We start from the raw sequence: 27,978 nt of genomic DNA, 5'->3' as shown, positions 1-27,978 counted from the left end.
GACATGGAGAGGGCAGAATCACCTACAGACATATTGTTTGGTTATTCATGTTTCCTCAGAATTCAATGTTCTGACTTCTGGGACCACTCAGAAGCAGAATGTGCCATGCTTCTTATTGAGAAGCACAGCATGCCAAGTAGCCTGGCTGTCAGGACATGTCTGCATCTCCTACAACTAAGACACCAGGTATTCAAATCTCTGAGCTTATGGTGGCCAGTCTAATTCAAAGTACCAAAACACTCCTCTCAGATCTATCCTCTATTCCCTAAACCCACAACTTTGTGGGGGTCTTTTTTACCAATCAAGTCTAATGTGTGCTGTTCAGATTTTCTTGGATGTGTGGCTTTCCACTAGAGCACGATCATGGAGGACTTACCAGGACCAGTAGTATTTTTGTTAATATTTTGTTCGTATTATTTCCCCTCCCCAACTTCTCACAGGTCCTCCTCACCACCCTACCCACCCAAACTTTGTGTTCTCTCTCAACAAAAATAAAACAGGTAGACACAAAGTGAAAAACAAAACAGATAAACAAATAATGGAACTTCATGCCTACCTCATCCTTCCCATACTAAGATTTGTCTGGATTGTACATGCATGGGGCTTTGTGCATGCTATTACAGTATATAATACTGTACTGTTACCCACATAGTAACATATGTGGGTTCCCATGTGCTGCTGCTCTGATGTGTCTGGAAGAAATGTTTTCCTTTAATTAATCAAAGACTTCTCTTTAGGTTCTCTTTAGGAACTACAACCCTACATTCTGTGACCCAAATCTTTGACATGTGCTGACATTTGATCAAAGACTTCTCTTTTGGTTCTCTTTAGGAACTACAACCCTACATTCTATGACCCAAATCTTTGACATGTGCTGACATTTGATCAATCAGGGTTATCTATTTCCATGACCCTGACTTTCATGAACCCCTTTGATATATCAGAGATCATGCAAATGTAAATTCTATGCATCATGGCCCATGCTAACATACCAGAACTGCATACCAGCCAATCTGGAATATCCTCCTGTGTGGTGTGAATTATATGCGAGCATTGCACACAAACAAACTTGCTATTACTGGAACTGTAAGGGTGCTTCAGTCAAATGGATTACCACTCAGCTGATTACCTTACATTGTGGGTGGTACTTCTATTCAATGCCTGGTCTGCTACTCTTCCACAGGATGCTCAATAATTATCCTGTCCGTGTTGCTTAAAATAAAATAAATAAAAAAATAAAAGAATTCCAGCAAAATAATGAGGGAATGTACCATAAGCTAAAGCATGTAATGGGCTCTCATAATCTCAACATAAATTCTGTTCTAGATCTCCACTGTTGCACATGGTGCTCTAACAAATGTGGAAGTATTTTTGAGAATATTCCAAGGAAAAGATGCTTCATCAATTTATAAATTAATTTCTCCCTAGCAAAAAAAACTCATATAGCTTTCCCCATTATCCCTTAGTGAGTTTTACTCTCACTTAAAGGGTACTGGTTGTTGTAACACTTGTTATATTTCAACTGTTCTTAATAGCCATACTTACAGTTGTAAAATGATTGCTCAATAGTTGAATTTCATTGCCATTAATTATGTTAAGCTGCTTCTGTTTTCCATATCTATGCTGGTGAGTGTATATCTTCATATAAAACTATTCAGAAACATGTTTTTAAATTCCTTTATTCAAATATTTATAACAAGACTATTCATTAAAAACATGCAGTATAAATAACAGAGCCAGCAACTTGTAGAGATAAGTAAAATGCTATGTATCTATGCAAATTGAATATTAATCTATCAAAGGAAAAGAAATATTTGTATATTATATAAAATATATAATCCTGAAATACATTTAGAAAATAAAATGTCAAAATCAAAAGACTAAGTGTTTTATGATACTGCTTATACTGAAATAGTATTCATAAAACCAAAGGAAAAATATTAACTTCATTCATCTAAAGGAAGAAAAATTTGATACTCAACACTAGCCACCACACCATTTAACATTAGTAATGATTGTAGGGATGAGGTGATTTGAAAAAGAATGGCCTCAATAGACTCCAGTATTTGAATGCTTAGTCCCCAGGGACTGGGGCTATTTGAAAGGATTAGAAGAATTAGGATATATGGCTTTGGTAGAGGAAATGTGTCACTAGGAGTGGTCTTGGAGGTTTGAAAAGTCCATGACAGGCCCAATCTCTCTGTCCCTCTCCCTGCAGATCAGGATGCAGCTCTCAGCTAGTTCTCAGCACCATAACTGTCCACCCCTGCCACCATGTTCTCTGCCATGATGACAATGGACGAAGCTCTGAAACTGCAAGGAAGCCCTATTTGAGTGCTTTTCCTTAGGAAGAGTTGCCTTGGCCATTGTGTTTCTCATAGCAATAAAGCAGTGGCTAAGATAGAAGGTGGTACCAAGACTGCGTTATCACTGTGAAAGGGCCAAACTGATGCTGTGTGTCTGAGGACTATGGAAGACTTTGGGACTTTGGAATAGAAAAGCAGTTGAACACTTGAAGTGGGACTTATGGGACTATGCTGATAGGGCAATGTGGGCCCCAGCTCAAGAAGATTCAAAGGAAAGAGTATTACTAAGGTCTAGAGACCATAATTGTGAGGACTTTAGCAAAGATTGTAACTGTTTTCTGACCTTGTCCAAAATTTCTGGAGGAACATTAGGAAGTATAGTTGGCTATGTTCAGTGCTCAAGGAGATAAAAAAAGTTTAAGTAAATGCCTGATGCTAAATGGAATAAAGGGAGTGGTAACCTCAGAGCGAGACCCCATCCAGCTAGGCACACAAGTTGTAGAAAGCAATTACAAGAAAGCTTTTAAGCAGTGAAGGAAACCATAATCAACAGCAATCTGATGCAATAGTAACTGAACAATGTGCAAAGCTCCCAGTCCCATCAAGCAGCAGAAATTGTTAGCTTTAGCCAAGTGGTTCAAAGATAGGGGCTGTGGGGTCTTCCTCTATACTTACAGAAAGCAACTGAGGCCAGGCATGCATGCCTCGTAGTCCCTGCATGGAGGCTGGGGACGCCATTTATGAAACTGTGCAGGTGAAGCCAAAGCTGTGGGATATCTGCCAAGGAGAGTGACAGACTAGGTATAGCATCATCATCGTAAGAGAGACAAGCATGTTACAGTCAACAAAACTGAAAGAAGTTGGAGTTTGGAAGAGAGATTCAATATCAGTCATGGAGATGCAGAATTTTAAGCCTGTTCTGCTAGTTTTTGAATTTACTTTATTCTGGTATTTTCTCACTATGCTCCCTATTCTACCTTTAGGAATGGTGATGTATATCCTGTTCCTTTTTTTTGTTGTTGTTTTTTCCTTTTGATGCCTGACCTGGAACAAGCTCTTATAGACTGGCCTCAAACTCACAGAGATCTGCCTGCCTCTGCCTCCTGAGTGCTGGGATTAAAGACATGTACCACCACTGGCTGGCTTATCATGTGCTTTTGTATGTAGAATGTAAGAGATCTGCTTTTGTATTTTGATTTTACAGGGAATTATAGTTAAGAGATTGTCATGAGTCTCTGAAGGTAATTTGGGCTTTGAACCTTTAAACAGTATTGAGACTTATGGGGACTTTTGAAATTGGACTGAATGGATATTTGCATTGAGATATGGTTATAAGCCTATGGGAGCCAGAGATTGGAAGGTGATGGTTTGAGTAAGAATGGTTCCAATAGGCTCATGTATTTGAATGCTTAATCATCAGTGTTAGGTATTCATGTCAACTTGGGTAGTGGGAGAAACTTTCCCTGCTGTTCCAAGAAATGACCCTGGAGACGTCTGGCCACCATATCCACCCCCAGACTACTCTAGTGGCAGAACTCACCCCTCAAGGCATGTGAGTGGCTATCCCTCATAAGCCCCCTTTGAGGAGCTCCAACAGCCAGGCAAAGGTCCCCCATCCTAAGGAATGTCATCACCCATTCAAGATTGGACAGTGACCAGGCTGTGGCCTATAGAAAAAAATCCCACCAATGCCTGAATTTTGCCCAAGAACAGGTCACATAATCTTTCCAGTCTCTGGTTCACCTTGGAAAGCCTCTGTCCCACAATGAATATATATATATATATATATATATATACACACACACACACCACACACACACACACACACACACACACACACACACACTCTGTGTTCTGCCTCAATTCAATGCGGCTTCTAACCTGAGCAGAGTTGAGGCAGCCATACTCCTAGGTTTTCCCTCCCAATAAATCTCTTTGTGTGAGCTTTGCTGTGTGGTATGACTTTGAGGTATTCGTTTACTCCTGACTTCCAAAATAATTTCATATCTGAGCTGTAATTCATTCAGTGAGTACTATTCTTTAAGAAAAATTAGATGTGTCCCCTTTGGAAGAAGCATGTTACTGGGAGTGGGTGTTTGAGGTTGCAAAAAGCCACGGAGAGTTCCAGTCTCCCTGCCTCTCTACCTGCAGATCAGGATGTTGTATGCAGCTACTTTTCTTGCACCATGCCTGCTATGCTTGCTGCCATGTTCTCCGTCATGATGGTAATGCACTGTGAGACTGTGAGGAAGGCTCCAATTAAATGCTTCCCTTTTTAGTTGCCTTGCGCATGGTTTTGCTTTAGAGCAACAGATCATTGACCAAAACATCATATACATGCATATCAAACACCATATTACGGGTGTTGGGAAAGGTATTTGTCAGTTCACTTGCCAGAAAAGCATGAAGGCACTCAAAAAGCAAAGCCCACTGGGCATGGCTGTCCATCTGTAATTCAGGGCTGGGGAGATAGAGATAGGGAACTTCTGTTGCTAACGGGTTTAAAGTGAGGGATGTGTTTTGGTGAAATGATGAGGAGAACAATCGAGGAAGACTCTGGGCCTGAAACCCTAGTGCACGCACACACACACACACACAAATTCAAACATGATACACAGCATACACACATACATACACACAAAATACATCTTATTGTATGACAAATATTTAAAATTTTGTAAAATGAAAGTAAGGTTTTATTATAGAACTAATAAACAATATTATAGTAAGAAAACAATGAAAATAACATAATTTTGAAAATTAAGCAAACTTTAGCAATTCTTTGAAAGTACATACAATACCCAGGAAAGAACAGAAATTTTAATTAGTCTTCAAGCAATTAAAATATTAAATTAATATTTGAAAAACTTTTCAAATGCAATAATGAGAATCTCCAGGTCCATAGTAATGACCTTATAAACTTCAATAAAATTTAAGAATGAGGTAAATCTCATCTGCATAACATTTTCAAGGATATAAATATGACCAGCTTCTTATTTTATTTTATTTTATGACACTAATTTTGTGACAACCTAAGTAAAATGTCAGAAGAAAAAATATATCAGTATTCTTCTTGTACACAGTTGTAAAAATTCATAGTAAAACATTAGTAAATTGAATCTATCAACACACAAAGTGCTTGTTATCCAGTAACTCAACTTCTCAAAGTGAGATCAGTTGGTTTTCACTATGTTAACACACTTAAGAAGAAAAATAAAATGACTGTGTCACCATCCAGAAAAAAGGAACTGGTGAAAATAAGAACTACTATTATATACAACAAGAACTAGAGACATTAATATATAAGAATGAAATATATGTGTATTTCTAACAAAAGTATTTTTGCCGTATAGAATGGTGTTGTGCATGTATGCATATATGTGTACCCTGTGCATGCAGTGCCCACAAAAGTCAGAAGAGTGCATCTGTTCTTGATGGAGACCTAAAAGTGCAGTGGATTCGGGGGAAACTCAAGGTGTCAAAAGTTGTGAGGCTTTTGTGTATCCTTCCGACTGCGGCCTTGGGCGGAGCAGAACAGCCAGTGCTTTAACCACTGAACCATCTGTCCAGCAAAGGCCTGATTTTTAAATGAAAATCTTCTGTTCTTTTGTTCATTCTATTTGACTGTTTGTCTCCCAGCTTGAGACCCGGCTTTGTAGAATTCTCTGGTCATTCAGTGTTTAAGTCACACTGATATAGTCCATATAAAATTTTTATTTCAAAAAGATGTAGGCAATTGCATAGACACCTAAATTTGACGTGCCGCTGGGGCCTCGTGAGCCACAGCGCGCGGAAGGAGTTGGAGAGAAGTCAGCTGACCGCAGCTAGCCAATTGGAGTCCTCCATTGGGCGCACTAACCCTGAAAAGGACCTGTTGGGGTCCGCAAGAGGGCTTTTGAAGTTCTCGCGCTGTCGTCTCAGTTTGCCGCGCCTGAGGTGCTGAAAAAGGTGGAAAATTCGCCCCACTCCCCTACCCAGGTAAGCGACTACAGACGTTTCTTTATGTAAACTGAACCTATTTGGGGATTAATCATCGATTTCATCGGATTTCTTAACAGTTTGGTCCCGTTCGCACGAGGCAGCCCTGTTCTCCCGAGGCACCATTTCTTCGCCCTGTTAGCCCAAGGCATAGGTCCCGGCTCATTTTCTCGAGGCAGCATTCCGGCCCTCTTCGCTTGAGGTATGAGTTCCTGATGTGTGAGTCACATCAATTATGTGATCAATTGCTTTATATTCTCTATTAAAATGCTTAACCTCCTTTTACCTATTAGTTAAAGTCATATTTCTTAGCTGGGTGTGGTGCCATATTGGAGGCTGAAATAAGCAGACTCCAAGTTCTGCCTCAGACTGGATACATGGTGAGGTCTTCTCTGGTGGGGGAAAACAAAACAAACAACAAATAAAAAAACAAATAACAGTACCAAATACATCATTATTTGCATCAGCCTGGGTATCCGGTGTATCCTTGTCTTAAAAAAGTACAGCCAACACAAAAGAGGAAAATATTATACCTTTCTTCTGTTTGCATCATCCCTGAGTACATGGTAAAGGCCTTGTCCTAAAAAGTAAAACAAAACCAGCAAACAACAAACCACCCCTCAAAGAAAAGAACACACCATTTTTTTTCTTTGCATATTGGTCTTACTAGTTTTCATATACCAGGCTTTTAAAATGGTAGATGCTGATTTCCCTTCCAGTTTATTTAATATGTATTTTAAAATACTTTTGCATCTGAACTAGAAATACCTGTTGGTGATAAGTGTGATTTCATTTCCAAGGCATTTAGAACCTTTTTCAGTTCCCTGCTGTGTCTGGTTGGAAACTTTATGATTTATATGTCTCTGCATACTGAATGTGAGAGTTATAAGTGTTTGCTTCCATGTCCTGACTTTTATCTATAAAACATTTAAAATAATTTTACAAGTCTAAAATGTATTTTCTCCAGATATCTCTGCTGAGAGGCATTCTTATAAAGCTAGTTTTTCCCATAAGGAAAGCAAACTCCATACAGAGGGTTTTTGATACCCATCACCATTTCTGAAATAGATTGGTGCTGCCAGGAGCAGAAATGTCTCACTGTCATTAAAAGTCTTGGGCTATTAAACATATTAAATGTCATATTGTGTAGGTCTTTGAAGTGTTTAAAACCTTCTATCTATTTCAGTGTAGCTGTTTATGACCTTGAAAACATACCTAACATAACTATGTTTAACTATTATAGATAACTATTAATTTTATTTCTTAATTATACATGACATTTTTAAATGAGCTGCATAAACAAAATACTCCAAATAAGAGTAGAACTATACATACAGTGTAACAAGATTAAATATGTATCAATTGGGTATATACCCAAAGGATGCTCAATCAAACCGTAAGGACATGTGCTCAAGTATGCTCTTGACAGCTTTATTCGTAATGGTCAGAACCAAGAAACAGACTAAATGCCCCTCAGCCGAAGAATGGATCAGAAAAGTGTGGTATAGCTGAGCATGGTGGCACATTACTTTAATCCTAGCAATGGAGAGGCAGAAAGAACAGATCTCTGTGAGTTCAAAGCCACCCTGGTCTACAAAGTGAGTTCCAGGACAGGCTCCAAAGCTGCACAGAGAAACTCGGTCTTGAAAAACAAAATGAAAGAGGGGGGAGGGAGGGAGGAGGGAGGGAGGGAGGGAGGGAGGGAGGGAGGAGGGAGGGAGGAGAGAGAGAGAGAGAGAGAGAGAGAGAGAGAGAGAGAGAGAGAGAGAGAGAGAGAGAGAGAGAGAGAGAATATTGTGGTGCATTTGCACAATATAGTAATACCCAGTGGTAAAAATAATGACATCTTGAAATTTGCAGGAAAATGGGTGGATATTCACTCATAAGTGACTTTTAGATATAAAACAAAGAAAACCCAGTCTACAGGCTGTAACTCCAGAGAACCTAAGTAACAAAGAGGACCCTAAGAGAGATAGATATACATGGATCTACATATGAATGAGAAAAATATAAGATCTCCTGAATAAATTGGGAGTGTGGGAGTCAAGGAGACGGTAGAACTAGGAAGGGAAGAAGGAAGAGGAGCAGATTAAAAAAAACCTTATAGCTCAATAAAAGCAATAAAAAAAAAAGAAAAGAGAAAGAATGTATCAAAAAAATCAAATCCTTATTAATGTAGAATATTTCAGATTAACAGTTGTTTTTTGGATTTAAGTAAATTCAGTAATCTACCCTTTATCTATCATTTCTATATCCCCCTATTTCTTTTTCTTTTTTATTCTTTTATTTATTTATTATTTTTTTGGTTTTTCTAGACAGGGTTTCTCCATAGCTTTTGGAGCCTATCCTCGACTAGCTCTTGTAGACCAGGCTGGCCTCAAACTCACAGAGATCTGCCTGCACTGCCTCCGAATGCTGGGATTAAAGGCATGTACCTCACCTCCTGGCCAGAAGATATTTAATTCTTGAAATTAATTTGTCATTTTTGCTATTGTTCCAGAATGTACTTTAAAGAGGCTTTACTGTGCATATACAGTGCCTATAAAGTGTTTTTATCTTATTATAGAAGTTCAGGATGTCACATCTTACATTAGGAACATTGATCGATTTTCAATTGATGTTTGTTAAGAGACAGGTATACAGGTCACTCTCTACATTTAGATGGTTAGTTTTGCTAAACTAGCAAAAATTAACTAAAGTGTTGTAAACATAGTTTTCCTTTTCTCCAATGGATGTTTTGGGCACTTTTTCTTCAGTAATCAGGTGATTCTAGATATATGATCATATTTCAGGATATCTTTTTCATTCCACTGACTTTACACATCTCGTTTTGTTGCTGTTTTTGTTTCTATTGCTCTGTGACATAATTTGAAAGCAGCTAATATTTACTTGCTTGTTCCTGTATGTAAAAGGTCTTTCTGTCTTCTATTGTCTTCTTCGATTTCTTTCCTTCACTGTTACTAAATTAGCTGTTTCAGGCTTTCACTTCCTCGTTAAGTCTGTTCCTTGGTATTTAATGTTTGAAGCATTTGTGCATGGAATTGTTTTCTTGATTTATTTGTCAATGTCATGGTATTGGAATATGGAAAAGCAGTGTTTGCACTTATTTGTAATACTGAATGGTTTTTTTGCTGCTTTTTACCAAATCCTAATGTTTTCTAGTTAGAACATTTGGAGTCTTCTAATTATAGGATTATAGCAAAGGTTCTTAGGAAATAATTAGACATCCCCCTTTACTGTTTGTGTAATCATTTGCCATTTTTCTTGCTTACTACAGTGAACTAAAACTTCATTCAGCACATTGAATAAGATTGGAGAGGGTGGATCATACTTTGTCGTTGCTGACTTGAGGAAAAATGCTTTCCAGTTTTCCAAATTTAATATGATTTTGACTGTAGGTTTATTGTGTAGAGGACATTTTGTAGTGTGGTATGTTCTTTTAGTGATAGATTGATTCTTCAGTGCTTTTGATAAAGGCCTGTTTTGCACTTGTAAGATTGTCACATGACCTATGACTACAAACCTATTAAGAGGTGAAACATCCTTGCATACCTAATATAATCCAAATTGATCATGGTGTTAAAATATATTATTAAATTCAGTTTATAAAGACTTTATTAGCAAAAAGTAATACATTAATAATGTTCACCACTAAAACATTTTTTTTTAAATTTTAGTCTGAACTAGGCTAGATATCAAGGTATATTGTCCACTTAGGAGAAGATTAGCATTTTCTGTATGTTTTAATTAGGTTGTCTCAGGAGCATTTTTCAGGTCTGATAAAACATTTTCTTCAATCATTTGTTTCTAGGATTTTCATTTTTGGGAGATACTTTAATCTTATTGATCTTTATAGATCTCTGAAGTTATTTATATCTTTTGTATCTAGGAAATTATCCATTTCTTTTAGATATTTTTTGAATATGAGTTTTCAAATATTCATTAAACATTTTCTGAATTTCATTGGTGTTTCTTTGTACTGTTTCCCTTTTTATCTCTATTTTTACTAATTTATATATTCATTCTCTCATTTAGTTCAACTAAGGATTGTGTCAGTTTTACCTTTTGAGAGAAACCATCTATTTTTCATTATTATTTGTATTGTTATTCGTCTTAGTTACTGTTTCATTGCTATGAACAGGTATGACCAAAGTAATTTTAAAAGATATTAAATTTTTGGGTTGCTTATAATTTCAAAGGGTGAGTCCATGGCCATCATGATGGGGAGTGTGGCAGGTATGGTGCTAAAGTATGTTACAGCTCCCATCTGATCTAAAAGTTGCAGACAGAGAGCGATTGGGCCTGGCATGAGTTTGTGACACACCTCCTAATAGTCCCCCTAACTGGGAACCTGCATTCAAACATAGGAGTTTATGGGGCCATTTCCTTTTTTGAGTCAGGGTTTATCTGTAGCCCTGGCTGTACTGGATCTTGCTCTGGTGTAAACCTGATAATCACAGATATACCTGTATCAGCTTGGGATAAAAGGTGTACTGTTTACAGAGGCAGAAGCTACAAAAACCAGTGGGTTTCAGATGGCAACTAGTGGCTGTTTAGTCTATAGAGTGAGTTCAGAGAGTATCTGTGCTTCCGAAGTTCCAAGTCCCAAGAGGAGTCAAGGTCGATAAAAAGTCCAGAAGGTCCCAGAAGAAGGGGTGGAGCTACCAAAGGGCAGGGATCCAAGAAGCCTTCCTGGGTTTCTACACCAAAATGTTAGATTTAAGGATAATAAAGGAACAAAAACCATGAAAGAGACCTAAGTTTGCTCTCAACAGTTGAGACTGTTTATTAGCACAGCAGCAAGGGCCAGTGATTTCCCATGGAAATGGAAGTTGTGTGATGGGGAAGGAGCTGGTTAGGGCTCTTATAGGACTGGTCAGGGGAGTTGAGTATCAGTAAGTTGATAGAGCTGCAAAGGGTACATAAGAATTCCTTCTTTTGAAACTTCTCGTTCAGACAAAGCAGACTGTAGGCAGTTTTTCTGTCCCACAGACAATCTCAAATACACTGAGGCTTATATTAATTATAAATGCTCACATGATAGCTCAGGCTTAGTACTAACTACATGTTACAAGTTAAATTGACCCATTTCTATTAATCTACTTTCTGAAGTGTACTTTTTGCCTCTGTTCCATTTTTTGTATTCAACTCATTCTGCATCTTGCTGGCAATTCCTCTAACTCTGCCCCTCCAACTCAGCATCCTCTTAGTCTGGTTTTTCAACTAACCTCCTCCTACCAAGCTATAGGCCACTGAGCTATTTATTAGACAATTATAATAATACATATTCATAGTATACAAAATAGGTTCTATATAATTTCCCCCTTTTCTATATATAACAAAAAGAGTTATCAAGAATTACAGTTACATAATTCAGTCTATCTGGAAAAATTAGAGAAAATATTATTTATCTTTGTGAGGCTAAAGTTTTATACCTAATTTACATTTTATTATAGCTTAGGACAACTCTAACTATCTAGTCTTCAACTCCATCAAAGAACCCAGAAGGATGAAAATGTTACTTAATGACAGGGACACGAGTTTGCCTGGACAGTTACCCTAGGTTCTTCTGTGATGTTGGGGCATCCAACTATGGCCTACAGACCTGGTGTATCTGACAGACATTTCTGAGAAGCAGGGAATTTTGAAGGACTTCTTGCCTTTTCTTGGCAAAGATTGGAAGTCACTCACTTTTTTTGCATTTACTAGTCCAGTTTGGACAGTAGCTTTGAGCAATTGAGGCAAAGGGATTTTCTTTGCCCACATGACTACCTTTTGCCATAAAGAAAATAAATTCCATATGGAGTTTCTTCAGTGCCCATCACCTTCTCTGAAGTAGGTTGGTTCTGTCAGCTGGAGACATGTCTAAATAATCTGCATAAACACCACCGAGAGCATACACACACAATATAACAAAATTAACTTTAAATTTGTATCAATATACAAAAATCCATACAAATATAAATTCTTATATTTATACTTAGAACTAGGAGTTGCTTTTTTAACTTAAAAGTAGATTCAATAATCTATCTTTTTATCTTACCATTTCTATATCCCCTTTTTCTTTTCAGAACGAGATCTTTGAATAGAATTTTTGTTTACCTTTTTAATGATGATTACCAATAATAACTTGTGATCAAGCCCTCTTAAGTGATAACAAACATCTAAAAGCAAAGTTTTAGAATGTGGTTACAGTTCTCTGGACTGTTTCCTGTTGTTTGTGGGTACTGGTATCTTTGGGGGAACCTTGAGAAAATTGGGACAATAATGAAGTACCATCTGGAGAAGTCTATGAGGCTGGATCATCTCAGCCAGCAGCCTTGAAGCTGTTTTGGATGAAGAATTTTAAGGAGACTCTAACAGAGGTATTATGAAATTCTGGATCACCAGAGCCATCAGTCAGTTTTCATTGGTGTTTGGTCCCCTTGCTCTGAAAATACATAAACTTTTAAAGATAATATATATTTGCATTAATTCTTGTATACAGTGTGCATTGTACATAAGTCAGCCAAATATGAGTTTTTATTATGTGTTTAAGTAGGTAAAACATGCATTACATATCTTTTAGTTCTTTCAGGTTCATTTCTTTATGTTTGTAGTTAGGATTCTCTTTCAGACCTGATTTTCTTTAACCCAGAATTAATCCACAGCCTCTTATTTCCTGTGTAAATAAAACCATAACCTCTCCTGCAAAGCAATACACATTTTCACTTAAAATTTTTAAGTCAAGGCATTTTCAAAATATATAGATTTACTTAATAAAGCAGTCCTTAAAATACAGTCTGTCCTAGAATCCAAAAAATTCAAAGATGACAGAATAACATACAGGATCCAGACTCTCTATGTTTCCTAATCTTTACTTTCCTTTTGCTTTTATATTACTTTACTCCCTCTTTTAGGACTTAATTATTTTAAAACTATTTTATATACCATTTCTCTTCTCTCTTCCAAGTCTATGCATATTTTCAAACACACTGTGACACACTTAGAGGTTTATCCCATCTGATCCTGATTTACTGCACATCTCTATCCTTTTCTGACCACATGAGCCAAACTTCAAACTGCTAAGTGGTGTGGCTAGGACCAAAGCATATGCCTTGGCAGCTGATTCTACCTAGTTTTGGTTCCCTGAGAGCCTAGGTTCATGTCAGAGGTACAGGTAGGAGCAGCATTTACTGCCCTAACTCTGGGAAGTGTTGAGTCCATGCTGCCAACAAGTAGCACTGCTTGAGGCTCATAACCCCATTTAAGTGTTCAATAGCAGGAACCTCCCAAAAGACCCATCCATGCTGGTAACACAAACCAGGAAAATGCATCTTAAAGTAAGCATGCCTCTGGTTGCCTCTAGCAAACAAGAAAACAGTGGTACCATGAATTCCAGTTTGACTCCACTTTAGTGTGTCTATAATCCTTTTTTTAAACTTTTCTTGCTTTATGTGGATGTATATGGCCCTGAATGTTGGGTGCCATTTGTAGGTGAATTTTTCCTGTCCTGCAGTTACTCTGAAACACACTGAGTCTTATATTATAAATGGTCAGCTGGTAGCTCAGGCTTATTACTTACTAGCTGTTATAACTTAAATTTACCCATTTCTGTTAATCCACATTCTGCTGTGTAGCTTTCATGTCTGTCCCATTGTGTGTGTCTGATTCATTCTGCCTCTGTCTGGTCACTCCTTTGACTCTGTACTTCTTCATCCCAGCATCCTTTTAGCCTAGTTTTCCCATCTAACCTCCTCCTGCCCAGCTATAGGATAGTGAGTTCTTTTTAGCCAATGAGAGTATACATATTCATAGTGTATAAAAAGATTGTTCCACAACAGCAGCACATCTTGGGAACTGTGTCAACAAACAGTTCTCCTTGAGACATGAATTTGGCTGACTGATAACACTAATACAATGACATTAAGACAGTCTCAACAGGAATTTTGGTTTTCAGCTGCCAGGGAATTCTATCAGAAACTATTACCATATCAAAGCTCTTGTAAATGTAAGTCATGGATGGGGCAGGTTTTAACCTAGGTAAACATAATAACTAGGTACCTTAACTCCCATGGTTCTGTCCTTTTTAAAGAAAGATACAGGTGTAAAGGGGTTCTGGAATCTTGCTCCATTGTTAAGGAAAACTGATGATGTAGACAGCACCACTAGGATGAGTGGGAGATATGGAGATCCATCTAATAATCATTTTAACATCAATCATAGAGAAACAGAATTTGCCTGCTAGGTTTCAGTCTTGCTTTCCTCCAGTATTTATTCACTATGGCACATTTCCCTCTCTCTTTTGGAATAGTAATGTATTTTTTGTGTCATTAAATGTTAGAAGTATGTAATTTGATTTTTTTATTTTGATTTTACAGGGGTTACAGTTAAGAGATTACCCTGAGTCTCAAAAGAAACTTTAAGCTCTGGAATTGTAAACAGTCTCAAGACTGAAAGACTGTGGAGATATTTGAAGTTGGACTGAGTGCATTTTGCATTAAGATATGACTACAGACTTATGCAGACCAGGGAGTAGGATGGAGTAGTTTGAATGACAATGGCCCCCATAGGCTCAAGTATTTGAATGTTTGATTCCTAGTTGGTGAACTATTTAGGAAGGATTAGGAATTGTGGCCTTGTTCAAGAAAGCCTGTTACTGGGGAATGGGTTTTGACATTTCAGAAGCCAGTTCCAGGCCCAGTCTAACTTTCTCTCTTCCTCCTGCATGCAGATCAGAAAGAAAGCTCTCAGCTACTGCCCCATCGCCATACCTGCCTGCCTGTCACCTTACTCCTTACCTTGATTTTCATGGACTAGGCCTCTGAAACTGTAAGCAAACCCCTAATTAAGTGTTACTATTTTATATTTTCTTTGGTAATGGTGTCTCTTCACAGCAATAGAAAAATAACTAAGACAATGGGCTCTGTAACATGAGGGCCTGCTTGTTGGTGTTTCTGTCCTGTCCTGTTCCCACAGCAGGTAAGCCCCAAAGAAAATCACACAGAGACTCTACATTAGAGAGAATCTGATTGGCCCATTAGCTTGGGCTTCTTATTAGCTCTTGTAGCTTATATTAACCCATTATTCTTATCTACGTCAGCCACATGGCTCAATAACTTTTACAGCGGGGCAGATCACATCCTGCTTCTTCCGTGATCTGGGCAGGACTGGGAGGAATGGGCTTCCTCCTTCCTAGAATTCTCCTGTTCTCATTGCCTCACTTCTACTTCCTGTTTTGTTTTCCCGCCTGTAATTCATGCCTGGCTATCAACCAATCAGTGTTTATTTAAAACATGTTTGACAGAATAGAGACAATTCTTCCGCACCAGGGCTCAAAGCTACATGTGATTATTAATTACTTTTCTCTGTTAGCAGCCTGCATAGCACATTGAAAATTGTAAGAACTAGTCCTTATGGATGAGACTTGAGGGCTTTTTCCAGATCAGTTCCTCCAAGTCCTGTGCCTGAAATATGTGGTGTCTTTCACAGTAACGTCATACCTTCAAGTCCTCATAGGCAGCTGAGGGCAATTGCAATAGCTTCTATCCCTTGGGGTGTTGATTAGATTTCCCAAACTCGATTTCAGGATTTTTTAACATTCTTCCTGATTGCTTCCCTTTTCTATAGATCATTAGGGTACAATGTTTAATTTTAGTTGGATTGTTTCATTTCTGTCATTTCCCTTAATAGTGATTTATACTTTTACTGCTTTAGGATCTGATAAGATAGAAAACATTGTTTTTACTTTTAAATAGTTTTTACTTGCCCAGTCACTTACATTGGTATCTATATCACAGAGTGTCCCATGGACTGCTGAGAAGATATGTATCCTGTAGCTATTGCATGTAATAGTCTATAGATTCTTGCTCCAGGTTGCTTTCTCGTTTCTGTGATAAACACCATAACTGAAAGCAACTTGGGGAGGAAAGGTTTTATTTAACTTTTTCTCTTATATGTCCATGATCCAGGGAAGTCAGGTTAGGAATTCAAGACAGGAATCTGGAAGCAAAAACCACGAAGTAATTATGTTTACTGACTTTCTCCCCCTGGTTTCTTCAGTTGAAAACCGTACTCTTTTCTCAAGTATACTTTTAGACTATTTTTTCAGCATTTTAAGTACTTCGGCAATTTTTTGATATGGCATTGAGAGATATTTTCATTTGCTGGGCTTTTTCATATTATAATTCTGTGTTGTGGCTTCTATATCACTTTGGATGAATATGTGACACCTTCAGGTTTATCTTTTCATACTGTATAGCCATCTGCGGAAGGCTCAGTATCAAGTCCCAAAAAGAAAGAAGAAAAGAAACCACTGTAATAGCTATACTATATATAGAAGTACACACAGAAAGTATTAAAGTCAACTACTGTGCCCCAACAACTATGCAGCAGATACTCACAGTAGTAATGTACAGTAGATTATTAAGTTAAAACTCAGTTTGGGCAAAAGTAGAACTAATCATACCCAATGTGTGTGAAAAAGACCACATATAGTTGGGAGGTGTTTAGAGGTGGAAATTGATCTAGGAGGACATATGGGCAGTGCTGGGGTCAGATATTAATAGAATGCATTTTATGCATTGTGAAATTTCCAAATAATTAATAAAATGTTCTATTTTAAAAGTAGAAATAATAATAAGTGAATGAAGAGGACAGGAGAAGGAAATAGAGCACTGAGGTCTGTGTTGGGATTTTTGTCTTAGCGCATTCACTTCTCACCCAACAGTAGACCATCTGTGAGAGGGAGGAGGCTGCTGCAACCTAAGGCCGTTGTGGACCAGAAACTCAGGATTCTCAGTTTCACCAGCACTGAACCAGAAGGTAAATGGCTTCAGATGTAGGATTGGTCCCCAGTCTCATGCCTGGAATCATCAGTGTCCTCACAAGGTGGCAGAGATTGCTCATTCACATGCAAGTGGTGTGACCTCAGAATGGCAGAGCCTTCAGTACCCGAGGATCTGCTACCTGTCTTTTTCAGTGCGTCCTTGCTTGTCATTCACCCAACCCATCACTGCCTTCTACAGGTGTCTCCCCAAAAAGCTGGTGTGGCAGCCTCTCTCTAGTTCTTATTGTAACAAGAAGGAACTAGGCCTGCTTATTTGGTTTCTGTCCTGCCCAGTACCCCACAGCCAGTAATCCCCCAAAAAATAACACAGAGATCTCTATAAATTATAAAGCTGATTGACCCATTAACTCAAGCCTCTCTCTGGCTAACTCTCACATCTTGATTAACCCATTTTTCTGATCCATGTTAGCCATGTGGCTCAGTAACTTTTTTTCAGTGGAGCAGATCACATCCTGCTGCTTCGGTGATCTAGGCAAGAATGGGAGAAATCAGCTTCCACATTCCCAGAATTCTCCTGTTCTCATTACATCATTTCTACTTCTTGTCTGGTTTTCCTGCATATACTTTCTGCCTGGCCAATCAGCGTTTTATTTAAAACATGATTGGCAGGTTACAGACAATTCTCCCTCACCATTAAATAGTCGGCCTCTCTTGAGATTGCACCTGGTTGGATATCCCTCATATACTAAAGAGGAAAAAATATTTTTTTTCACATTGACTGGTGCCAATAGCAGAATCACAGTCCCCAAATTTCCCAGATTGAATTAATGCTAGTGAGAAGCTTGGGCTGACCTTTGAGGTAGGGGTGTCCATCATTTTATCAGAGACACATTATATTTGGAAGTGACTTTTCCTCATTCCTTAGACCTTCACCCAGGACTGGTGCTAGAACTTTTGAGATGTGGCTACTTTTGGATGGATAGCCTTTCTGTTTCTCAGTACTTTTAAGCTATCCTAGCCTTTCTTTTGTGATTCCTGATGTTTTACTCTTTCTCTTCTTCAGTAGCCAGCCTTTTCTTACCCTGCCTTCTCTTTTGCTAGTTTGTATGACTTTGGATTTCTGAGAAAGGGTGTCATGTAGTCCAAGGTGCATCTTTAACTCACGATATAGTTGAGAATACCTTGAACTACTAGTCCATCTGCTTCTGCCTATTGAGTCCTGGGATTGCAGGCATATGCCTCTATACCTAGTTCTCTAACTCTTTCTGTTTACCATGTAGTATGTACATAGCTTCTACGGTATTTTACCAAAGAATTTCACGTTTTCTTATGATTGTATGGAAATTATACATTGGTGACAAAAATACCTGTTCTAATGACATCCATATTACCCTTTGCTCATTTGGGGGTAAGAGGTATGTTTCCCATAGTGTTTCAGCAATAGCTTAATATATGATACCTGGATACCAGATGTAAAATCTTCACAAGATACAGGGATGCTCCTAATTGTTTTTTGTTTGGTTTTATTTGTACATGGCTTGGTAATCAGTGAGGCATTCTCACCTTGCTTCCTCCAAGTCTGGCTGATGGCAGCATCTCTGTCTTTCGTCTTCCCAGAATTCTCCTAGTCTTGTCCCCTCTCCTATGCTTTCTGCCTGGCTACTAACCACTAAGTGTTTCATTAAACTAATACAAGTGACAAATCTTACAGTGTACAAGTGCATTGTCTTACAGCATTTCCCCTTTTTTCTTTTCAAAACAGGAACTCTTGAGTCTAATCTCTTGTTTAGCTTTTTCCTGACAATTATACATAACAACTTGTAACCAACGCTCTAAACAAAGACAAGCAACCATAACCCTTTTGGGGGAAAATGTGTGGCATAGTTTTCTTTGCTACTTCCTGATGATTGGGGACACTAATAATCTCATGGGGCTCTAAAGAAAATTTGTGATTATGGTCGAGTCCGGACGGAATATTCTGTGAGACTTGATCATCTCAGCCAGTAGCCTTGAAGCTGTTCTGGATTGCAGAACTCAGAAGAAAGGTCAACAGAGGTGCTCTGAAGTGGTGGATCAATCAGGGCCATTAGGTCTCAGCTATTTACTCAGATATTTGTCTCTTCTTATAGCAGTGACAAGATACTGTAATTACAGAAATTCTCTAGAAAGTTTTCATTTTCTTAGTAGCAGGAGTCCTTCTCAAGAGGCTTCTTTTCTTAGCTATTCTTGTAGTATTCTTTCATATATGAACGTTACCATCAGGCTGTCTCAGTAAAATGTAGATATTTTTGAAGTTGAATTACATTTAATATCAATTTAGGGAGAAACGTGTTAAAATTATGTTTTTAATGTTGAGTTGTCAGGGAAAAGTCAAATTTAAATAGCACTGCTCCAAACCCTTATAATGGCATCTGGAGTCCTTATTCAATCATATCGGGCACATAAGTGTCTTTTGGCCATTTGAACTTCTTCTGTTGAGAATTCTCTGTTCAGTTCAGCGCCCCATTTTTTAATTAGGTTAATTAGCATTTTAAAGTCTAGTCTCTTGAGTTCCTTATATATTTTGGAGATCAGACCTCTGTCTGTTTTGGGGTTGGTGAAGATCATTTCCCAATCAGTAGGTTGCCTTTTTGTCTTAGTGACAGTGTCCTTTGCTTTACAGAAGCTGCTCAGCTTCAAGGGGTCCCATTTATTCAATGTTGCCCTTAATGTCTGTGCAGCTGGGGTTATACATAGGAAGTAGTCTCCTGTGCCCATATGTTGTAGAGTACTTCCCACTTTCTCCTCTATCAGGTTCAGTGTGTTCAGATTAATAATGAGGTCTTTAATCCATTTGGACTTGAGTGTTGTGCATGGTGATAGATATGGATCTACTTTCAATCTTCTACAGGTTGACATCCAGTTATGCCAGCACCATTTGTTGAAGATGCCCTCTTTCTTCCATTGTGTACTTTTAGCTCCTTTATCAAAAATCAGGTGTTCATACATTTGTGAGTTAATATCCGGGTCTTCTATTCGATTCCATTGGTCGACTTCTCTGTTTTTATTCCAATACCAAGCTGTTTTCAATACTATAGCTCTGTAATAGAGTTTGAAGTCAGGGATGGTAGTGCCTCCAGAAGTTCCTTTATTGTATAAGATTGTTTTGGCTATCCTGGGTTTCATGTTCTTCCATATAAAGTTGATTATTGTCCTTTCAAGATCTGTGAAGAATTTTGATGGGACCTTGATGGGGATTGCATTGAATCTATAGATTGCTTTTGGTAGAATTGCCATTTTTACTATGTTGATCCTCCCAATCCAAGAGCATGTGAGATCTTTCCATTTTCTGGTATCCTCTTTAATTTCTTCCTTCTACGACTTAAAGTTCTTGTCAAATAGATCTTTCACTTCCTTGGTTAGAGTTACCCCAAGATACTTTATGCTATTTGTGGCTATCGTAAAAGGTGATACTTCTTTGATTTCCCTCTCTGCTTCCTTATCCTTTGTGTATAGGAGGGCAACTGATTTTTTGGAGTTGATCTTGTATCTTGCCATGTTACTGAAGGAGTTTATCAGCTGTAGGAGTTCTTTGGTGGAGTTTTGGGATCGTTTATGTACACTATCATATCATCTGCAAATAACGAAAGTTTAACTTCTTCCTTTCCAATTCGAATCTGCTTGATCCCCTTATGTTGTCTTATCACTATTACTAGAACTTCAAGCACTATATTGAAGAGATAAGGAGAGAGTGGACAGCCTTGTCGTGTTTCTGAATTTAGTGGGATGGCTTTGAGTTTCCATTTAATTTGATGTTAGCTGTCGGCTTGCTGTAAATAGCCTTTATTATATTTAGGAATGAGCCTTGTATCCCTAATCTCTCCAAGACCTTTATCATAAAGGGGTGTTGAATTTTGTCAAATGCTTTTTCAGCATCTAATGAGATGATCATATGTTTTTTTTCTTCAGTTTATTTATATGATGGATTACATTGATAGATTTTCATATGTTGAAGCAGCCCTGCATCTCCGGGATGAAGTCTACTTGGTCATAATGGATAATTTTTCTAATGTGTTCTTGGATTCAGTTTGCCAGTATTTTATTGAGAATTTTTGCGTCAATGTTCATGAGTGAGATTGGCCTGTAATTCTCTTTCTTGGTTGAGTCTTTGTGTGGTTTAGGTATCAGGGTAACTGTAGCTTCATAAAAGGAATTTGGCAATGACTGTTCTGTTTCTATATTATGAAATACATTAAAGAGTATAGGTATTAAGTCTTCTTGGAAGTTCTGGTAGAATTCTGCATTGAAACCATCTGGTCCTGGGCTTTTTTTTTTTTTTTTTTTTGGTAGGGAGGTTTTTGATAAGTTTCTAATTCTTTGCGACTAACAGGACTATTTAGATTGCTCACCTAGTCTTGGTTTAACTTTGGTATATGGTACTTATCTAAAAAAAATGTCCATTTCTTTTACATTTTCCAATTTGTGGCATACAGGCTTTTGTAGTAAGATCTAATGATTCTCTGAATTTCCTCTGTGTCTGTGGTTATGTCCTTCTTTTAATTTCTGATCTTATTAGTTTGCTTGTTTTCTCTCTGCCATTTGATTAGTTTGGATAAGGGTTTGTCAATCTTGTTAATTTTCTCCAAGTACCAGTATTTTGTTTCATTGATTCTTTGGATTGTTTTCTGTGTTTCTATTTTGTTGATTTCAGCCCTCAGTTTGATTATTTCCAGTCTTCTACTCCTCCTAGGTGAGTCTGCTTCTTTTTTTTCTAGAACTTTCAGGTGTGCTGTTAAGTCTCCAATGTGTGGTATCTTCTTTTTCTCTAAGTGGGCACTTAGTGCTATGAACTTTCCTATTAGCACTGCTTTCATTGTGTCCCATACGTTTGAGTATGTTGTGTCTTTGTTTTCATTAAATTCAAGGAAGACTTTAATTTCTTTCTTTATTTCTTCCTTGACCCAGGTGTGGTTCAGTAGTTGACTGTTCAGTTTCCATGAGTTTGTAGGCTTTCTGGGGGTAGCATTGTTGAATTCTAATTTTAATCCATGGTGATCCGATAAGACGCAGGTGGTTACTAATATGTTTTTGTTACTGTGGAAGTTTTCTTTGTTACCTAGTATGTGGTCAATTTTCGAAAAGGTTCCATGAGCCGCAGAGAAGAAGGTATATTCTTTCCTATTTGGGTGGAATGTTCTATAGATGTCTGTTAAGTCCATTTGGTTCATTACCTCCATTAAGTCTTTTAATTCTCTGTTAGGTTTCTGTCTGATTGACCTGTCCATTGGTGAGAGAGGAGAGTTGAAGTCTCCTACTATTAGTGTGTGTGGTTTGATGGCTGCCTTGAGTTCTAGGAATGTTTCTTTTACATAAGTGGCTGCTTTTATATTAGGGGCATAGATATTCAGGATTGAGACTTCATTCTGATGGATTTTTCCTGTTATGAGTATAAAGTGTCCCTTTCTATCTCTTCTGATTGATTTTAGTTTGAAGTCGACTTTGTTAGAAATTAGTATGGCCACACCCACTTGTTTCTTAGGTCCATTTGCTTGATAAACCTTTTCCCAACCCTTTACTCTGAGTAGATGTCTGTCTTTGTGGTTGAGGTGTGTTTCTTGTAAACAGCAGAATGTTGAATCCTGTTTTTGTCTCCAACCTCTTAGTCTGTGCCTTTTTATGGGTGAATTGAGTCCATTGATATTAAGTGATAATAATGACCAGTGGTTGTTAACTCCGGTAATTTTTTTGTGTAGTAGAGTTTGTGTGTTTCCCTTCTTCTAATTGTGCTGGTGAAGGGTCACTGGATGTCTGAGTTTTTCTGGGCATTGTTGTACTCCTTGGTTTTTGATTTTCCTTCTAATACTTTCTGCAAGGCTGGATTTGTGGCTACGTATTTTTTAAATCTGTTTTTGTCCTTGAATATCTTGTTTTCTCCATTGATGGTGAATGCAAGATTTGCTGGGTATAGTAGTCTGGGCTTGCAGCTATGTTCCCTTAGTGTCTGTAGCACATCTATCCAAAACCTTCTGGCTTTCATGGTTTCCACTGAGAAGTCAGGTGAAATTCTGATAGGTTTCCCTTTATATGTTACTTGACCTTTTTCCTTTGTAGCTCTTAATATCTGTTCTTTATTCTGTATGTTTTGTGTTTTGATTATTATATGGCATGGGGATGCTGTCTTTTGATCCAGTGTATTTGGTGTTCTGTAGGCTTCTTGTACCTTCATAGGAATATCCTTCTTTAGGTTGAGGAAATTTTCTTCTATAATTTTGTTGAATATATTTTCTGGGCCTTTGAGGTGTAATTCTTATACCCCAATTATTCTTAGGTTTGGTCTTTTCATGGTGTCCCAGATTTTCTGGTTGTTTTGTGTTAAGAATTTGTTGGATTTGTTTTGTTCTTTAATCTGTGAGTTTATTTCCTCTATAGTATCTTCAGAGTCTGAGATTCTTTCTTCCATCTCTTGTATTCTGTTGGTAATACTTGTCTCTGTAATTTCTGTTCATTTACTCAGAATTTTCATTTCCAGTCTTCCCTCGGATTATGTTTTCTTCATTTCCTCCATTTCATTTCTCATGTCTTGAACTGTTTCCCTTGCTTGTTTGATTGCTTTTTCTTGTTTTTCTTGGGTATTTTTGAGAGATTTATTTATTTCATCTACCTTTTTGTTTGTCATCTTCATTTTTTATGGCAGTTTTTTACCTCCTGTTTAAGGTCCTCTATTATTTTCATAAAGTACTGTTTAAAGTCGATTTCTTCTATTTCTTCTGGAGTAGGGTGTTTAATTCTTGTTGTTTCTGGATGTCTGGATTCTGGTGATGTCATGTTGCCTTTCATGTTGTTGGAGGAGTTCTTGCATTGGCTCCTGCCCATCTCTTCCTTCAAATGGAGGCAGGAGAGACTTGGTGTCTTGGTCCAATCTTTGCTGTGACTGAGTCTGGGTGGATCTCCTCAGTGCAGGAGCAGGAGCTATTCCTGACTGGATTGAACTCCTCAGCACTGAATCAGGGATGCTGGTAGCCTCAGGATACCACAGACAAAAGGGCGAACGTGCTGGCAGGGCAGGGTCGGGTATCACAGAGTGAACCTTGCAGCACAAGCTGAAGGTATCCGCACTCCCTTATGGGAATCTCAGACCTGCCTGGAGGGCAGCCTATCACCCCTTTGGGTGGATGGCCTTGGTGCAGGAGCAGGACACTGGTCCTGAGCCAAGGACCTTAAATACACTAGGGAAAGCTTGGGAGAGGCAGGGACATGTGTAACGAAGACACCCCTGCACCAGGAGCTGGGGAATGATACAGTGCTCTCTTCCAGGGCGGGTTGCCCCCAGGATAGCACACACTCACCCATCCAAGTGGAACTCCACAGCACTGAATCAAGGATTATTGGTAGCCCAGGGACGCCGGAGGGACAAAAGGGCAAAGGTGGAGACAAGGCAGAGTGGAGTATCACATAGCGAACCTTGCAGCACAATCAGAAGGTGCCCTTACTCCCTTGCAGGAATCCTCAGACCTGCCTCAGGGGCAGCCTCTCGCCCCTCTGGGTGGATGGCCTTGGTGCAGGAGCAGGATACTGGTCCTGAGCCAAGGACCGTGAATACACTAGGGAAGGCTTGGGAGAGGCAGGGATGTGTGTAACAAAGACACCCCCGTACCAGGAGCACTGATTTATGTTTTCTTTTTCACCTTTAGGAGTAATTCATTACTAATATTTCTGAATATTCTTAACATCAACTTTAAGTTTTTAACCATCTTCCTTCATGTGTATCTTGTAGAGTTTTGGTGTCTTCATCTGCCACAAATATAGTGATGGGGGGTGAGACAAATCAAGGGCTAGAATGTCATTCTTTTTCTCTTTAATCACAATTAATTTGATGTTTTAATATTTACTACTGTGCCACTTTGTAGATTTATCTTTTTCTTTGTCATAGCTTATATACTACTGAGGGGAGGGAAAATACTGGAATTCTTGTAGATAAGTGGCCAAAATTGTTTTCTGCTTACTTACTACCCATTTTAATGACATTTTATAAGACACAGACTATATATACATGGGGGAGAGAATAGTAACACACACATAAACACATACGGTTATAAACTCACAAGTCTATTTCTAATCTGTGTCTATAGTAGAAGTAGCTGGTGGTGGCTATCTGATTGATTTCTTCTTTAACTCATTTCTACTTTGCTAGCAGGGGTTACAAAGAAGACCCTCTGTGTTTTCCCAGAGCTTCTAAATGTTTCTCCTCCTGATGCAGGTTCACAAAATGGCTGCAAAGAACCCCAAAACTCTGTTTGATCTTGCTATACAGTGTTTGCTGAGACATGAGTCTGCAGCAATCCAAGCTCTGGAGGATATTCCAAGAGACATTTTTGTTCCATTGTTCATTGCTGCCTTCAAGGGTGGGCATAAGAATATATTGAGTGAGATGGTGAAAGTTTGGCCCTTTTACTGTCTCCATCTTGGAACATTAACTGTACAGGAGCCTCAACATGAACTCCTGAAAGCCATGATTGAGAATCTTCCAGTATGTCCTGCAAACAGCACTGCTTCTTGGTAAGACTGTATAATAGAGACATGGTAAGACATAGGAGGTAATACTACAGCCTGATACTCTCTTAGATGGAGAAACTAGTGAATGCTTCAGGTTTATTTGTGAGACTCAGCTAAAACTTGGTAACACATTAAAGACTGATGTCTTCAATATTCCTTAGGAAATCTGTTACTGATGGGTTTATGTAACAGGTGTTACTTAAGAGAAAGACAGGAGCTTTAAGACTGGAGGGGATTTAAAGTGTACAAAGAGTGGAGGAAGAATGGGATGAATTTTCATGGCAAAGACATTTTGGTAGTTAGTACAAGGAGTACCAGCTATGGATAAAAGGATTTGTTCCTATATGCCATCATTGATCCTACTGTGTTTCATTATCATTTGCTATTTCTCAGATATTCTATCTCCTCTTACCCCTACAGGAAACCTAAACTGAGGATCCTAGATTTAAGGCGAGACAGTCACTGTAGGATCACATGCCCTCAAGTCAGCATCAAATCACCTTTCTGTTTTCACTCTTGTACTTATTCTGACCACTCTGTCATGAAAATGGAAGGACAGCTTCGTTTTATAGATTCAGAGTCCACAATTCATTACCCAGACCTATAGAATTACTAGTGGATCTTTCCCTAGATGGCTCCTTAATGGAAAAGGAATTTTTGTTTTTGCTTGTGAGGAAAACTGTGGAGAGTTTAGGGGCTTTGCACGTATGCTGTCGAGATTTTACAAGTTGTTAAATTGGGTGACTGCAAACGCACCCTGAGATTTCTTGATCTCAACTGTGTTAATCGATTGTCAGTTGATAAGGGTTCGCTGACTGATATCACCAACATCCTGTCTCAGATGAGCCACCTAAAGAGCCTTAGACTGCTGAAAGTCACTTTAGATCTCTGAGTGGGAAAGTCTTTAAAAATTTCCTTAGTCATTTGCAACGTATGGAAAACGTTAAAGAACTCAAATTGGCTTCATTCTGTCTCAAAAATCGTCTGGACAGCGTGCTCAGGTAAGAGTTTTGGGCAGGTTTCTGGGTTTCTTGGATAACTCTTGGGACAAAGTAGAAAATATTCATGGTATTCCTAAACTCCTCAAAACCTTTCATGCTTTCCACTTTGTCACTTTGGGGAATTTGGAAATGGAGGAGGAAGTACATAAACTAAGCAGCCAGCAATTTAAAGATAAGTGCAGAAATATGAAGGTGTAAAATCACTAGGCATCTAGATATGAGAAGAAATAAATTGAGATGGTGGAAGACTTGTCTTTCTATAGCACTGATGCACATAATCATAGATGCCAATGGTTTACAATGTCAGGACCAATTTTACTAATTGTAGTCACCGAGGCATAGGCCATGAAAGTAGAGGATGGTATTTAGGGACTGACCAAAGGTAATTTTCAGTTGACTGCTCTTTCTGATCCCTTTCCACTAAACGTGAACTGAAATCTACAATGGATAATAAGTGTGTTAGTTTTCCTCTTAATATTTTCTAAAATCATCAATTACAATACACTTAACACATTCTTAAGATTAAAGAAATTGTATCTCAGTGTTGAAAACAAAACTTTCAGCCAGGTGTGGTGGCACAGGATTTTAATCTCAGCACTCGGGAAGCAAAGACGGGCAGATTCTCTGAGTTTCAATGCCAGTATGATATCTATAGTGAGTTCCAGGACAGCCAGGACTACATAGTAAGTTACTGCCTAAAAAATTTTCTCAGAGTCTCAAAACTATAAAGCAAACAAAGGACAGATTAACGTATTAATACCCATTATAGTGCATGTGAAAAGTGGTTTATTCTGGATATAAAGGTATAGTTTTTCTCATTCACTCCTCATTCTTCAGAAGTTTTATTGTTGTTTTCTCCCTACAGAGTTTTGCCACCTAGCCTGGATTTTTTGTATCTGCCATCCTGTGAAATATCCTACAGAGACTTCCGATTTCTAGCCCAGTGCCCTCAGGCTTCCCACCTAAAGATCTTGAATCTTCGTAACAATGCGATGTATTGGGATGACTTTGAGCCCTTTCAAACTCTTCTGTTAAATCTCTCTGGTACTCTTAAGCATCTAGAGATAAGTCATTGCCTTATAAATGATTCTGCAATCTCTGTTCTTATCCCTGCCCTAATTCGTTGTACTCAACTCCGTATCCTGTCCTTTGCTGGTAACCCCATCACAATGCCTATGCTTGTGCATATCATGCATAGGTTAACACCCTTGATGAAGCTAAAATATGTGATTTATCCTATCCCTATACATTGCTATGAACGATGGCATTTTCAGAGCAGCTTAGATCGACGGAGGCTTGCTATTGTACAACTACACCTGAAGTCAATGCTACAGGTTGCAGGGAGGCATGACATGAATTGGATCACTTACTCAGGGTAAATTTCACAGTCTAA

General features: G+C 38.4%; 1 protein-coding gene across 1 annotated transcript; it reads left to right on the top strand.

Moving 5' to 3' along the window:
- The first annotated feature begins 3 nt into the window (after positions 1-3).
- Positions 4-27,964, top strand: LOC119804385 (melanoma antigen preferentially expressed in tumors-like). Its single transcript, XM_042054346.1, is given in 9 exon segments — positions 4-186; positions 3,755-3,858; positions 5,706-5,793; positions 25,289-25,587; positions 26,005-26,179; positions 26,182-26,304; positions 26,306-26,462; positions 26,465-26,585; positions 27,451-27,964. Coding segments are annotated over 9 exon segments (1,764 nt in total).
- The last annotated feature ends 14 nt before the right edge of the window (positions 27,965-27,978 follow it).

Source organism: Arvicola amphibius, chromosome X, assembly GCF_903992535.2.
Source record: "Arvicola amphibius chromosome X, mArvAmp1.2, whole genome shotgun sequence".
NCBI classification, from domain to species: Eukaryota; Metazoa; Chordata; class Mammalia; order Rodentia; family Cricetidae; genus Arvicola; species Arvicola amphibius.
Note: the sequence above shows the minus strand (reverse complement) of the source record. Positions and strands in the feature narration are given on the sequence as shown.